This window comes from Drosophila kikkawai, chromosome X (genome assembly GCF_030179895.1).
Source record: "Drosophila kikkawai strain 14028-0561.14 chromosome X, DkikHiC1v2, whole genome shotgun sequence".
Lineage (NCBI taxonomy): Eukaryota > Metazoa > Arthropoda > Insecta > Diptera > Drosophilidae > Drosophila > Drosophila kikkawai.
The window spans coordinates 13,218,652-13,234,808 of record NC_091733.1 but is presented as its reverse complement, the minus strand read 5'-3'; the positions used below and the strand labels follow the sequence as shown (position 1 = coordinate 13,234,808).

The 16,157-nt window shown below is 41.4% G+C and overlaps 1 protein-coding gene across 2 annotated transcripts in view; it reads right to left on the bottom strand.

The window, feature by feature from the left end:
* The window catches only part of rsh (radish), a 47,714-nt gene extending 35,625 nt beyond the window's left edge, over window positions 1-12,089 (bottom strand). The window contains exons 1-5 of one of the 2 annotated variants that reach the window (XM_070288101.1): window positions 11,876-12,089; window positions 10,846-10,951; window positions 10,108-10,653; window positions 8,988-9,937; window positions 8,787-8,890 (exon numbers count right to left, since the gene is read on the bottom strand). In XM_070288101.1, coding sequence (XP_070144202.1) covers window positions 8,787-8,890; window positions 8,988-9,937; window positions 10,108-10,653; window positions 10,846-10,951; window positions 11,876-11,943 — 1,774 coding nt within the window. In that variant the 5' untranslated portion in view covers window positions 11,944-12,089. The remainder of the gene's footprint in view (window positions 1-8,786; window positions 8,891-8,987; window positions 9,938-10,107; window positions 10,654-10,845; window positions 10,952-11,875) is intronic. The other variant, XM_041775104.2, reaches the window with a different exon arrangement.
* Between the last annotated feature and the right edge of the window lie 4,068 nt (window positions 12,090-16,157).

Below are 16,157 nucleotides of genomic sequence, written 5' to 3'. Positions count from 1 at the left end.
CGTTAACTTTTCAGGGACGGCCTTAGCTATTTGGCTTTTATTGTAGGCCCCCACCCCCTGCCCCGCCTCGTTCCCCTTCGCCCAGTTCGAAACAATAGCTGCTTAATGGGTCGTGACTGGCGCTCTCTTTTGGCTCCTTAACCCCCTCTTAACCCTTGTATTTGGCCACTATTTTGAATGGATATATTCCCCACAATCCGCGTCATCTGAATGAGGGAGCACATGTTGATCAGAGCGGAATATATAGTATAATAATAATATATAATAAATAATAATAATAATTATTATAAAATAAATAAAATACTTATGGCCCTATGACACTACATTTAGTTGTTGGTGATTTCTTAATATTTTATTATAAAAAATTTATTATAATTTATTATAAAAATTATACAGAAATAAATAAATATTAAATATAGTTTTAATATTTATTATAAAATCTTCTTAAGACTCTATGACACTGCCTTAACTTGTTGGCACGGTCACACTAATTTTGACAAGTTGTTGCATTCAATAGGTTTTAAATTAAAAATGCAGTCGAAACGAAACGAAGAAAAGGGAGCAGAAAACCAGCTGAAGAGGGTCAGAAGAGGGCAAAAAAAAAAGAAAGAAACTTATAGGGGGACTAAAAGGGGTCTGGAGGGGTGACAGCGGTCTGAAGAGTCGCTGAAAGGGGTCTGTGAAAAGAGATAAATCCAGGACTGCTGGCTGACAAGGGGCTAGTAGTGCAATGTGCACACTAACTTAATTGAGCGTAAATAATATTGGACCAGGGTGGACTGGTGGGCACATGAGCAGCCACGGCTGCTGCTGTTGCACAGAAACCAGTCAACTTCACTGCACTTTCATGAAAATGACACAGGGAGAGGACGGGGCAGGGTCTGAGGACACTTTCGAACCTCCCTCGCAAGGCAAGTGCATTGCCCCAATGGCAAAATCCTTCGATGAAACCCTGTAATAATCAATTTTTTAACTATTTTATAAAGCTATAAAAATATTTACAAAATGCACTAAATGCAGCTTGAAAGAATTATAAGAAAACTGTACTTATGGCGTTATGACACTACATAATTATCTATTATTTATTAATTCATTTATTTATCTCTCTCTAGAAGAGCTCAAAAATAAGCATTTCAGAGGGGTTTAATCAATATTTATCGATATTCTCTTAAAATAAAATTTTAGTGGTAATTTTTGTTCATTTTTTCAAGACACAAATAAAATAAACAGAAAATGCTTTCCCCTTGAAAACCTTCAAAACAAAACTGTGCGTTAGCGGAACTGCCACTCCCGGACTTCACACCTACTGCCACTCTACCGCCACCAACCGCATCTTGGCCAACTATATATAGAGGCCATCGTGTCCCCCATGGCGTTGGCCAATTAACGCTGACGGCCACCTGTCATTAGCCGTGCGAGAAACCGCCATCGGTTTGTCGCATTTTGCTGATTATAGTGCACGGCAATTAAATGGAAGCATATCATTTTGTCCACTGCACTGGCCCGGGTCACTGGGGGTCAGCGGCGTGTACGTGTGCGTATTTATGGGTCAACCGGGACGTGAGAGTCACCACTAAAAGCACTAGAACCACTACCATCACCCACCATCCCCCTAGGGATACCAGAGCGGAGACACACGCGATGTTAAACAAAAAAGGGAGGAAAAGCATGGGTAAAGACAGAGAAAAGGCACTGAAAAGCGACGGAAAGGCAGGAGAATATGCAGGAAAAAGTCAAAGAAAACGCGGGAAAAGCGGGAAGAGCAAAACTGTAGCATTAGTTTGACTTTTTTACGACGCAGAACAGGAAATCTGTCACAACTCAGCTTATCTGCTTGAAATCAATAATAATAATAATAGAATTTTGCATCAAGTATACGCCCCGTGGCATGTCTATGTTAAGAGATTAAAAGCTAAAATATATATATATAAAATTTTAAGGTAAAGGATTCAAGATTGTGAAAAACTAAATCGATTCCTACAGCTCCTTCTTTTTTTGCTATTTTCCTTCAAAGAATGCTTCAAGCCAAATGGCTTTAGGGCTCAGTGCGCACATACCAAGCTGCGAATGAGTTGTGATTAATTTTTTCTTTTTTTTTTGTGTGGGGGGGGGGGGTGCACAAATTTGATTTATAAACATGAACCGCACTGTGCTCCCGCTCAACACTTGTTGAGTCCGGAAAATGTGCGAGTTGCGTGCCAGACAAGGATAATCGTTAATGGATCGAGTCACACATGTCCGAGTCCTCGAAAAAGAAGGCATTATATATTATAGGACTCTGATTTCCACAGCCATAAATTTGGGGCAGATATTTGGGAAAAAAAAAGAAGAAACCTTAAATGGAAAATTTGTGCAAACTAAATTCCTGCTCCCCAGACAGGAATTAACCACGGCCTCCTTGGCATTCCCTCAGCTGTCGAAGGATAACAAGGAGACGTGTGAATCTATCCCTATCCGTAACCGTATCCTTAACCCTGGGCCCCGGGTGGCAGCAATTTACATAAAAACTTTTACCCGGAAAAAGTGGAAAAAACGTATGCGAGTATGTAGATTTTTTTGTTTTTTTTTTTTGCACAAAAGTGCAACAAAAGTTAATTCAGTTTTGAAATGGTTGCGAGCGTGCAAGTTTACCCATATTCAAGCCAACACACACCACACACTCAACACACACCCCACACCACTCTCTCTTTACAAAACATTGCCCTGTATGTGTGCGTCTGAAAATCCCTTTTTTTTTCTTGCCAAAAACTTGATCAAAACTTTTTTATTTCAGTCAGCTCCCTTTGCCCCATTTTGTTTTATATATATATATGTAGATCTTTTATTCTTTCTTACCTATTTTCCTTGTATATTTCTTCTTATTTTTTTATTTTTTTTTTTTTTGAAGCTGCGTGCCAGGTCCTGGCCATTATCCTCACATCCCCGCTCAATCAATGTCAGCCCTGTGGTTCGTCCCTAGCCCCGTCCTGGTTGCCGCAGTTAAATCAGTTGGAATTTTATTGAGTAAACTGTTTTGTAATTATTTTCGCCATGACGATGCCGCGCTACCACGTCATGCTGCTGCTGCTGCTGCCACACATCCTTGCCATCCAATTAGCAAGGGAGCGACAACATGTTGCGGTCTTGGGTTTCTGCCTTCAGTCTCCCTTTCTCCTTCTCCTGGTTCGAGTTTCAAAATTGGTCTGCTTTGAAAGGCACTAAATAAACGTGATTTGTTTGTTTGATTTCGATTGGAAAGGTAATCGGTGGCACTACACAAATCAGTCCAACTTACAAACTATCGCCAATTTTCTTGGTGCTTTAACCTACATTTACACAGAACAGCAAAACCCAAAAGTCTCCAGTCTCCAGGCCAGTCTCCAGTCACCCGTCTGCAGTCTCCAGTCTTCAATTTCCAGTCTCCAGTCTTCAGTTTTCAGTGTTCAGTCTTCAGCTACCCGTTTCTAGTCTCTAGTCTCTAGTCTCCCGTCTCCCGTCTACAGTCTCCAGTCTCCAGTCTCGATTCTCCCTTCTTCATTCTCTCCAAAGCAGGCAATGAAATGGAATTAGTAATTGACCTTAAAGAGTCGCCCTATTTATATACGATGTGTGCTGACTGGACTGGCTTATCATGCTCAGCCAGGAATTAATTAAATTCTTAGCGTCTGGGAGCGACTACAGGGAAATGAAAGCAATAACTTCAAACTTCAACGCCGGGACACAGGACACACACACACAAAGGCGAAGGAGCGGTGGAAGGAGACTTTGTAAGCATTGCTGGTTAATGGGTCAGGTGATTTTCTATTGTCCTCGCCCGCCACCGATGCCCGTTGTCCTCTTGCCCGCCGGACTGCATGTTTAATCCAAATTACTAAAATACACACACAAGGACGTGGACGTGAACGTGAACGTGGACGAGGACGACGACGAGGACAGTTCTTTTGTTTGTTCCAGTCCAAGTCCTGGCCATGTGTGTGTGTGTGGGCGTGGCCAGGACGTAGCTCTCCGTCTTGTCCAGCCTTGTTTGCTGTGTTTTAATGAATCTATGAGTCGGCCGTTCTGTGTGCGGTGTTAATTGAGCCAAAGTCAAACATTCTGTCTAACCCCCCCATCAGCCGCATTTTCCGCTGCCAACCAAGCCTCACCCCCCGCTGCTGCCTGGTTCAATTAGTGCGAGCGAGGAGGAGGCATTCCCTGTATATTTCTTGTTTTTCTTATCCTTTTTTTTTTTTTTTTGGTTTCGGTTTGATTTTCCCTTGCGTGCTCCGGTTTCGCTGTGTGTTAATTTGATTTTATGAAAATAGCTGCAAGAAAATGCCAAAAGGAAATGATTTCAGGTGTGGAAAAGGGGGAAAAGAGCTTAAATAGAAAGGAAATGCAGGTACATTTTGCAGCTGATACTAAAGCTTAACTCTCTAATTCAGTTTTCCACTCATTTTCCCAACACTAGAAGACTTTCCGGTGGCCAGAATTTTAGCCCAGAACTAAGAAGCTTATCTTCCCTAAAAAAGATATTGATTTCCTAAAGGCATTAGGCTGACTTATGGCCCGCGGTGCGTACAACGGTGCGTATGATTGACGAAAGGCGTCGAAATTTGGATACTCCGTCACACACACACACACACACACACACATAAAAGGGAAAGCATAAAGAAGAAAGTAAGAAAGAAAGTGGGAGGTAAATGGAGGCAGCAGGCTAAGGAATAACAAGGAACAGACAACAATTGACAGCCACCATCTTGTTTGGCAAATAAACGCGAGCCATTACCACGAAACTAAAATGCTGTCTCAATAATAATATTATTATTATTATTATCGTTTCTATCGTCTCCTGTTTTATGGTTCTCCTTGTTATTTTTCCTCGAGTCCTTCAGGTCCTTGTGCCTCTGCCTTCGCTTCTGCCTTTTTTTTATGCGACACTCGTGTTTGACTGTCAAATATTTCAACAGCCCCGAAAGTGACAGCTGTTAATGGCATTATACATTTGTGCGGTGGCCACGCCCCCATGCCTCCCCCTTCTAACCACCTCTCCAGGTGAAGTCCATCATCCTGGCCAGCCCAGCTTCCTGGTTTTCCTTTCTGCCCGCCCCTCCTTAGCCCCCCGCAACAATTTGCATTTTACGAGCTAACCAAGCGGCTGATTTGAAAACTTTCGAGCTGCCAATTTCGATTCGAATTCGGCGTCAGCTGCTAATTCCTTCGATTACGAACTGTTTTACGAGTGCCAGTGGCAGTGCCAGTGTTGGCCCATCAATCAGGCGGCCATATCCATCAAGGGGTAAGCTTTAATTCGGGCGAAACTTTAATTCGATAAATCAATCTTTGGGGCTGGGCAATCAATTAGGCGGCAAAACAATTTCTGTGTCTGTGCCATTATTGATGCGTTCATGAAAATAAATAATATGTATTATACACATAACTGAATAAGACAACTAGACCTGGAGTTAGGGATTGACCTTGTCGAGAGGTGGGTTACCCGAAAGCTTGAAGCTTGAAGACTTAAGTAAGTTAAATAAATATTAAAATATTATTTTACTGCATAAATATCTTATCTTTATTTCATAACCCATTTATATATGATAATAAAAATAGTCCCCTGCTTAAGGTATTAAAAATCCATATTTTTTCTTTTTACTTTAAAAAAGCCTTAAAAATAAAGGGAGTAAAATAAATATTGAATAATATTTAAACCCCATAAATTATGCCCATTTTCCACCTATGGACTTATAACACTACCTTTATGACACCCTTTGTCAGTATAACAGTTATGACAGAGCTGATATTATTATCACAATAATAGAAATTGAAATAAAACTGTACTTTTTCAAGGATTATGACCTGACCCGATGCCTTTCATCGATCCAAATTTGGTAATAAAAGTGTCCCCTCGCTTCGTTTATTTTTCTCTCTCGCTTCTGTTTTTTTTTTTGTGAACTTTGTTTGGCCATAAATTAACATTAATTTCGCTTTTTGTTTGACCTGTCTGTGTGTGTGTGTGTGTTTGCGTGTGCATCGTAAAAAGGCAATTATAAAAATTAATGTAATCGATGGGCAGTTGAGATACTAATTGGACTACAGTCCCGGCAATTGCCGTTGATAATCCTGTGTTCTTTTTGATGAACTCCATTTAATAGATTGGCTGGCAAAAGGCGAATCTTTAACCCTTTGGTGGATCCTAGATTCGGAATATTACTCAATATATTTCATACGAAAGTCCTGCCGATTATCCTTTCGCTTGATTGACTCTTTAAAGACACAAAGGAAAAGGACTAATTGCTCGAATTGAGTCAAGTGCTGAAGCTGCTTTCTTTTCGTAGCTCACACTCAAAATTAATTAGTGAGTCCTGGCAGGACATCCAGCGGCAGCGACAGCGACAGCCACTTGGCGTAAATCCTTTCCAACAACGCGCCGATTGCGCTTAATTGAAGGGCCATGTGGCATGTCCTTACGAGAGAGAGAGGGAGACCACTCAAGGGTCCTTAATAAACTGATTAAAATTCGCATGCAAATTGTTCAATTCTTCTTTCTCCCCATGAAATGTCTCTCTGTTTGATCTTTCGGTAAATTAAGACCCAAAATGGAGACAACTTTGAGCTTAATTATAAGGATTCTTCTCAGCCAGGGAAATCTTTTATTGAAAATGCAGGAGCTTAGCTAGGTTGCAATTGAACTCTGACCTCGAATGCCGCCCGTGGTCTGAATCAATAAATTTTGCATTTCAATGCGCCCAAGTTGTTCGCGAAGTCTCAACTTGTTGCACTGCCGCTGGCGGGGGAAAAATGGCAAATGGGAAAATGGAAAACGGGCAAACGGATACTATATAGCTGAAGAATAATGGGCGAAACGGGAGAGGCGGCCCTGACTCTGCGACTTGGCCCACTCGATTCGTCTTTCATTTCATTCATAAGCCAGAGATAGAGCGAGAGAGTGTATCTCACGGATACACAGATACGCAGATACACAGATACTTCCCAACCGACAAACGCACACATGGACAGCTGGCAGCCGTTGCACTTTCCATTTTCATTCATTAAAAGCCCCCATTCCGAGAACAAGACTTGTGGCTTTTGGCACATATTTCTCCAGATGGTCCTCCTTGGAGATCCTAATTAATATAGCTCATAAAAATATATGTTCGCTTTAAGTCAGAAACAACTAGACGAATATCGCTAAAATTCTTGAGACTTTACCCTACATTCAGGCTAGAGCCCGTTAGGAATTATATATATATTTTTTTTTTGCAATAAACCTAATATAAACTTTTACGACTTTATGAGACTGTTTAATTTGGTAAATAAACATTTTGGTCGACTGCCTTAAAAAAGGCTTTAAAAAATTGAGTATAATAAATATCACAAAATATTTTAACCCCCCCCCCCACAAAAAAAAAAAAAACATTAAGATTAAAACTTATAAAATATAATAAATTATGATTTTATATGGCGTTATGACACTGCATGAAAATACTGTATTAAAATAAAGAATTAAATAAGTTATACAAATATTAAATAATATCAAATCCCATAGAGTATTCCCTCTTTGGCTTCATATTTGCACATGCAACAAGTAAATCCCTTTAAGAACTTTGCCATTTTCTTTGAGCTATTCTTTAGATATATATTATATATATATATATATTCAGATATATAAATATTTGTAGAAATTTACACAGACCGCTGCGACTGCGATTGCTGCTGCTGCTGGCGCTGCTGCTTGACGGCTGGCGGCGACCGCTGCGCAGCGGCGGGGCAGCAGCGCCGCCGTCGCTGCCAACGTCGACGTACTCGGCCACGTTGCTGCCTCTTCTGGTTCTTGTTGCTGTTGTTGTTCTTGCTTTTGTTTATGTGGCAAGGATAATGCGCTGCTGGCACACGGAGGCTGCTGCTGGTCGCTCAGCTTAGTTGCAACTTTTAAGTCCAACTCACTCACAAAAATACAAACAAACAACAACAAAAAAAAAATATACAAAAAAAAAGGACGAAGTTTTCGGATTCAGGAAAAATATACACACACCGACGCGAACACGTACGCACACACACACACACGCAGCAACTTATGCGCACTGGGAGAAAAAAGCGCCAGCTTGCTGTGGCATCGCTCACTCTCCGATTTTTCTGCGTGTATTTCGCAGAGTTCCTCGCTTCTTTTTTCTATTTCTATGTCTCTATGTCCTTTTGTTTTTCCGCCGGTTTTTTCTTCGCTATTTTTTCTCTTTTTGTTTCCGTTGGAGTCCTGCGTCCTTTGGCGCTTGTGGCACGTCTGCGTCTGCAACACCGACTGATGGCGCTGCCTCGAGTCGAGTTCGTGGAGTGGACAGGACCGCGAGTGGACAGCCCAAGTGGAGGGCACAGCTGATCCTATTAGCAGTCAGCTGGGCGCAGCTTTTGGGGCAACCACAGGGCAGGGGGGGAAAGCGGAAACAACAAAAGCGGAAAAGCACTAAGCTTGGCAGGGCAAAGCTTTTCGGCGAAAGCTTGGCAAAGCAGGTTGGCAGGACTCGAATATATTCAAAAGGGGAAAGTACAGAAGGTATCCTTTTTACAATTTGTTTCTTTTTCTTTGTAAAATTAATAAGGTTTTTCAGATTTTGTGTAAATTTTTATAGTTGAAAAAAGGAAATATCTTTCTAAAATTATTTTAAAAATCCCTTAAAATCTTTATTGGTTTTTAAATTAGGGCTGAGCATCGTAATATCGACCGATCCTATCCCAGAATAACCTCTTTGTATTAATAATATCATATTACCTTCTTCTATTAACTTCTTCTTTTTACTATCCAATCAAAGAACTTAAATTCTATGACTCACCTGTCTGGGTGCTGGAGTCAAAGAAAGTGCTAGTGGTTTCCACGGTCATGGTGCCAATGGTGCCGTCTATGATCTGGGCCGAGGAGTCGCGTCTGCCACGATAGCTGCGGTTAAGGATAAAAGATTGTCATTAGAATATTTTGAGTATTTTTATAACCTTATAACCTTTCTTTATATTTTATATCCTATGTGCACACTCACCGACAGACATCGTCGCTCTGGGAGCTCTGACGCCGAAAATTCCGGCAACGGATCATCTCCTCGGTGGTCGACTGCCGCCGGAAGCCGCGAGCTATCAGAATCTCCTCGGTGGTGGACTGACGCCTTATGGCCGGCCGCTGATTCTGCTCGGAGACGGTGGACACCTGCGGCCCGGGCCGCGAGCAGGGACTGGGATCCCGCGAGGAGCAGCAGCTGTTGGAGTCCGGCGACCTGGGCGACCTACCCGCCGCTGAGCTGCTTTGCCTGCGGAGCGTGTGCCTCCGCGGACTGCCATCCCGCTCGTGCGATCTGTCCGGCGACAAGTGAGTCCTCGAGTCCCGGCGACCGCCGCGCGAGGCACTGTCCGGTGATAGAGAGTCCCTTCGCGATGTCCTTCGCTCACAGTCCTGGTCCGGCGGATCCGGACTTAAAGCCGGCTGCGAGCCACGACGGCTGCCGCCGCCGCCTCCGGGAAGACAGCCCTCATCGAAGGCAGTGGCCTGACGTTGAAGACGCTGCAGGCGCGGCGCTCGCTCTGGACTAACCCCAGCCTTGGAGTCACGACGATTGACCCTTCCGCACTGCGTCTGGGAGTCACGACGTCCCTTGGGGGCCGTAGGGCTGGTGGCCGGCGGCGTCACCGAGCTGGTGATGATCGTCGGCGGCGGCAGGGCCTGGCAGGCGGTGTCCACCTGCTGGTGGTGGGCCAGGTGGTGAGTGCTCGAGTGCTGCGATAATAGGGGCTGGGAGTGATCCGAGCAGGAGCCTGCGGAGCTGGTGCTGGGCCGCTGCTCCTGCCGGAAGTTGGGGAACTCCGGGGCGGCTAGCGAGTCGCGCTTCTTGGCCATTTGATACTTGCCCGGCGGTGGGGGTGTTGTCACCCGTCCGGCCACATTGCTGTCCCGCCGACTGCCGGACAGGTAGCTCTCACCGGACCCGCGACGGGAGGCCTGATGGATCATTGGAGGTCGGAGGAGGTCGGACAGGCAGGCAGGTCGGTTGAGGTTTTCAAGGAAGACACAGAGAGAGAAGAGCGCCAAGGATTAGGGCTTTCTGGCTGGCTGGCTGGCTCTCAGGGAGTTGGTTTAGGTTCCCCCTTGTCCCGATCCCCGATACTCACGCTCTTGCTGCACTCGATGACCACGGGCACGACCACGCCACAGTTGCTCGATCCCGGTTGATCCTCAACTGCTCCACTCTCGCGACGATTCCAGTGACGCACAAACTCCGCCGTGTTGGATTCGCGACGCGAACGCATGCTCCTGATGCCCGAATCGGCGCTGGACTCGCGACGCTTGCGCGGTGCCATGTAGGTGGTAACGGAGCCACTGCCTCCTCCGCCAGCTCCGGTGCTGGCATCGGTGGTGGTAGAGGTTCGCCAGGGCAGGCTCCTGGCCAGATCGGCCAGCGTCTCGCGGCGATTGAGCTGCGCCTTGGAACGCGACTGGGACTGGGACTGTTGCGTCTGCTGCTGGTGGTGATGCTGCTGCTGCTGCTTGCTGGCGCCGCCGCCGCTCCACTCGCGCAGAATGTCCGTCAGCTGGGCAAGGGAGCTGCGCCGGCGGCGTTGGAGTCCCGGCGGAGGCGAGGTGCTCGGCGGGGTTGTGATCTGGGCCGCCGAGTCGCGTCTGCCGCCCAAACGCTGACGGATGGTGGACTCCTCCAGCTGCAAGAGGAGTGGTGTTACTTATTTATTGAAAGACATTTTCAAGGGTCTCTAAATGTTAATTTATATTTATTAATTTTTTTTTTAACAACGTGTTTTGGCATTTTGTAAACTGTTTGTACACTGTTTTTCCACTACTATCTTAACGCTGTTTTCTTACTGTTCTTTGTACTATTTTAAATCAAAACCCACCTGTTCGCGCACAAGATCGTCCCAGCCGTTGCCGCCCTGCCACACCAAGCCCACCTGGTGCGACATGATAGGCAGGTTGCACACGAAGCAAATGGCTGTCATAGTCCTGCAACGATACAAGGTCCTGATTAGTTGGGTTCCAAATAAACTTTTCAAATATTTACTGTATCTTTTTTTTTATTTTTCATGCAGAAAACAGAGACGTGAAAATATGAAAAATAGAAAATTGAAAAGTAGAAACATGGCTCTTAGAAAAATTCAGGGAAAAATTGGGAAAACTTGTAGAAGATAGGACAGAGTCATGCGGCGAAGAAAGTCAGAATGTTATTTTTGGTTTCCGTTTGGCTGGAAAGCGCCAGCGAGGCAGGAGCTTTTCCTCACCAACAGCGATGGGCATGCAAAAAGTCCAAGAGGCTCAAAGTTTTCACAGAGAAAAAGCAGTCATGCAGTGGTAAGCTTTCAGGATGCGAAAGCTCAGCGAAAAGTGTCCTGGATGCAGAGTGTAAAATTACACATAGATTGTGTAAATATGGGTACAATCTGTTTGTTATTTGAATTTGTTTTCTTTTAAGTAAGTTTACTTTAGATTTTTTTAAAGATTTAACTTGTTTAAAAAAAGCAATACGAAATAGTAACATAATATATATCAATATATATCGATCTTGTATATATATTATATTCTAGATATGATATCGAATTATTATAATTGGTAAAGAGAACCAAATAAATGAAATGACATTATTCAGATATTCTTCAAAGAAATCGATATTTTAGCCTTAAAATCAATATTTTTCGATATTTAATAATGCAATAGATCAAATTTAACGTTATTTTCGATATGATAGAGTACTTTTCCTTCCTCTAGAGTAGAGTAGAGCAGAGTTGACAGGTGGAAAGTGTAAAAAGTATAGAAAGTATGTCTGTGGCTAGGGCATTCGCTGGCTGAGGGTGGACGGTGAAAGGCTTTCGATGTGTGTATGCGGTATGCGGTTATTGAGGTTATCGGTAAGTGGTTGGTGGGCTTGCTAACTTTTTGCGTATGACCACGCAGGTGCTGCTGGGCTGATCCATGGACCTGTAATGCCGCAGTTTTGACATGGCGCATGTTCTTCTGGCTTCTGTGGCAGCGCCCGCCGATCCTTGAGGTGAGCGGTATCCTTTGGCCGCCGCTCCTGCGGCTCCTGTGGCTCCCTCGTCTGCCTCCTGTGCGCCCTACGCTCTTAGCATTTCTATTTTATATTTATATATACCATATATATATACATATATATATATATACTTTTTTTTTTTTTTTTGGCAGGGCAGGTTTAATGCGGGGGTTTGGTTTTTTTTTTGGGGGGTTACTGGGTGGGGTAACTGATTGATTGATTGATTGGTTTTGCTACACACACACAGAGACACAGAGATACACTGGAAAAAACGAAGAAAATAGTTGTTGTTTTTTTTTGTGGTTTTATAAAAATATATCGGATGGGGGGATTCACAATAATGGGCTCCGGCTGAGAATTGGGGGAAGGGACTTACTAATGGCTGTGGGCTCAAACTACTGATTAATTACCGGGTTTCGGGGGGGGGGGGGGGTCTATATATACTAGATTATCAATTAACCAACTCGTCAATATCTCTTTTAAATTGTATATTTATATATGTAATATTAAGTCAACACAAAAGTAAATAACTGAGAAATAATTATCAATAATAATCATGCCAAGTTAAATGATTATAATTAGCTAATAATAATAATAAATTGTGCGCTTAAATATATATTTCCTGTGTTTTTTAAATCCCCCAGTCTTGCTTCTTATTGATATATCCTTAATATTCATCTAACATTTTCCTCTAAATTATATATAGAGTATACAAAATCACCTTAACTTGGCCTCCCCAAAAAATTATAATATTATAAAAATATCGAAAATATATTTATTTATATTTATTAACTTGCACTTTTCATAAGAAAAAAGTAAAGCATTCCATATAGAAATTAATGTTTATTTTAGTTAAAGTGAAGTTTAACTTTAAATCCAAAAAAGTATTTATAGTATTATAAATATATCGATAAAAAATCGATTTAAAGCCTCTTTAAGGCGCCAATTTGCAATTGTCTATTGAGTAAAAAATGTTAATATACCTTCACTGCCCAGAGAGAAACAAAGAAATATAAATAAATAAACAGAATTTAATTCCGGAGAAAACATTCTTGTCAGACAGAGTTACCATACACCATTTCTCGGAAGCTTCTACCCCTCAAATAATTCGATACTCATAAGTTACAGCTTGTTGTCGTTTTTGGCTTGTTAATAATGCACAAATAATTCAATTTAATTTTTTCAGAGAATGTTTGCCCATTGAATTGCGGTGGGGCAATAGAATACACTGTGAGAATATGGGTGAGCTTAAATAAATTATATATATTTATTATATTTATTTAATAATTTAATTTGAGACCAATTTATTATAATATCTTTATTTTAATTTTAAATGCAAAATTTTTGCTGACATTATTAACATATATATTTTATATTTTTCTCCCCATAATCCTTTGGAAATTTTCCCTTTAATGTATATTCCCCACACAGCCCAGGCTCATCCTCACGAATTTGTATTTCAGATTGTTCTAGACTGACCTGTGGTCTCTAGGATTTTATAATGAGTTCAGGTCTCTCAGAAAGACCTCAATTCGCGTTCAATTCAAACTTAAAAAATGGACTCTCCCTGTATTTTTGTTCAAGTGTACTTCAGACCTGGTGCACTCAAGCCAGATGACCAACAAGTGGAAGGGGAAAAGGAGGCTGTTGGCCCAGAATTCTAGATGAATTAATGCTGGGACTGCGACGAGGCAATCAAAATGGGGCATCAACTTATTTGGCCGCAAGTTTAGGGCCATAAACTTAATAACTGCCAGACGGTTGTGAGTTGCATGAGGGAGGGGTGTGCGTGTGTGTGGGTACCGGAAGTTGTTGTGGCAGCTTCATAAAAGTTGCCCTCCGAGTTTCTCGAGTGGAAAATACTTGTCCAAAGTGTGTGCCAAAGTTCCCCCAAAGGACACACAGTCATACAGTTTGCAGTGCGAGAGTATTGAATGGACATGAAAATGGCAATGGCCAATGGAAACAAGAGGAGGGCAATTTTCTTCATGGCCATCTTGGACATTCGCTCGGCATACAGGTACGGAGAGTCCTGTCCTGGAAAATGGCAATTATGCCAGCCATTCGAATGCAATTTCTGCAATGTGCAGTCTGTGTGTTTATGTTTGACATTCGAGCTCAAAGGATTTCATTTTCGGCTTACAAATCAATAGTCATTTCGGGTGCTGTTGGCGTCCTTTTACTCATAATTTCTCATTGTCAGATTTAAGGACGAACTTGGTGGAAAGACAACAGCCAGAGCTTAATCAATTTCAAGTGCAGGAACAGCAGCTGGCAGCAGGAATCACCATCATCATCATCAACAGCAGCAGGAAAGCGGCAAAGCAATGTCCGCCAGGACAGGAAAAATGGTGGCTCCTGGCGACCAGTTGATTGACAGCTGTCAATTTGCGTTGCCTGTGAAGTGCCATGAACAATTTTCAACTCAATTTTGCCACTCCTCCTCCTCCTCCGCTTCGATGCCCATTCTCATTCCCATTCCCATTTCCCAGTTGGAGTCCAGTTTTGCGGCTAAGCCGTAGCAGCTGGACCCAAACACGACCGGAGCGAGGATTGTCTTCCGCCCTGACGACCTTCCAATCATCGAACAGGGCTAGCTTAAAGAGATATCGTCACCTGCCACCTGCCACCTGGCACCTGGCACCGGGCACCACTTTGGCACCAGCTTCCGTCTTTAGCAGATGCAATTTTCCTGCCAAAGTTCCCGGGGAAAAATCCATATGAAAGTTACCGACACACACGCACTCACACTTTGGGCTAATTAAAAGTTTGTCTAGTGCGGTCATGGGTCTTGGCCAAATCCACATTTTGACCACAATCCACACAAAAAAAGGTAAATGCTGCACTTTGGCACTATTAATATCGATGGCAAAGCGCTTCGAATATTGAAAAACCATATTCAAAGTCACTCAACACCAAAAATAACAGAGCATTTGGGTATTTGATTTTGGGAACTATTGGGTTTCTTTGAAATTTATGACACTAGACAGCATTAAAGATATCTAACATATTATAAGGATTAAGAAAAAATATTTATATAATTTTATATTCATAAATTTAAATATTTATATATTTTCTTTAATATTAAATACGTATGGTTTTCAATATTTAAAAAAATATAAAAACAGTAATGATTTATTTATTAATTAAGCTTGTTCATGAGCTAACCAATTTATTAAATCAACGCTGCGTATGCGCTATATTTTTTGTATACCCAAAACACGTATACGCAGTGTTATCTTTTAATAAAACACACTTAATATTATATAAATATATATATATATAAAATGTATATAAATAAAATAAATATGTATAAATATAAATATATATAAATATAAACATATATATAAATATAAATATAAATATATATATATAAAAATAAAAACATTTTAAAGTTTATATATAATATTGTAAGCCTTCAAAAAATAAGATATATATATATTATTCTTATATTAGAAGTGTAGTAACAGTATAATGTCATACTTTTTATACCCTTGCAGGGCATTATAATTTCAGTCTGAAGTTTGCAACGCAGTGAAGGAGACGTTTCCGACCCTATAAAGTATATATATTCTTTATCAGCATCAACAGGGAAATCTTTCTAGATATGTTAGGAAGAAATCGATTTTTTGGCCATTTTTGCAAAGTTTTATAAGGGGTTACATCATTAAAATTTTTGATTTTGATAAAAAATTGAATTTTCAAAATTTTTAAATGAAGTATGCAGATTTATTAACTGTAGAAAATCTTGCACGGAACAGTTTTCCGATTTAAAATTAATGCTATTTTGGCCGAGTTATGATATTTTTAATTTAAAAAAAAATCAAGAAGTTTTTTAATATAAAAAATCCGATTTTACAATACAAAATAATATTTTTCTAAGTCAAGGAATCATTTCCGACCCTATAAACCATATATATTCTTGATCAGCATTAACATGCGAATCTTTCTAGACATGTCCGGAAGAAATCGATTTTTTGGCCATTTTTCCGAAATTTGATAAGGGTTTACATCATTAAAATTAGCAAAAATGGCCAACAATTTTGATTTATTAAAATTTTAAATTTGGGTGCTGTTTTTTTAAATTAATAAAAACTAACACAAAATTGCTTTCCGAATCGAAATTAATGCATTTTTGGCTTAGTTATGATATATTTTAATTGT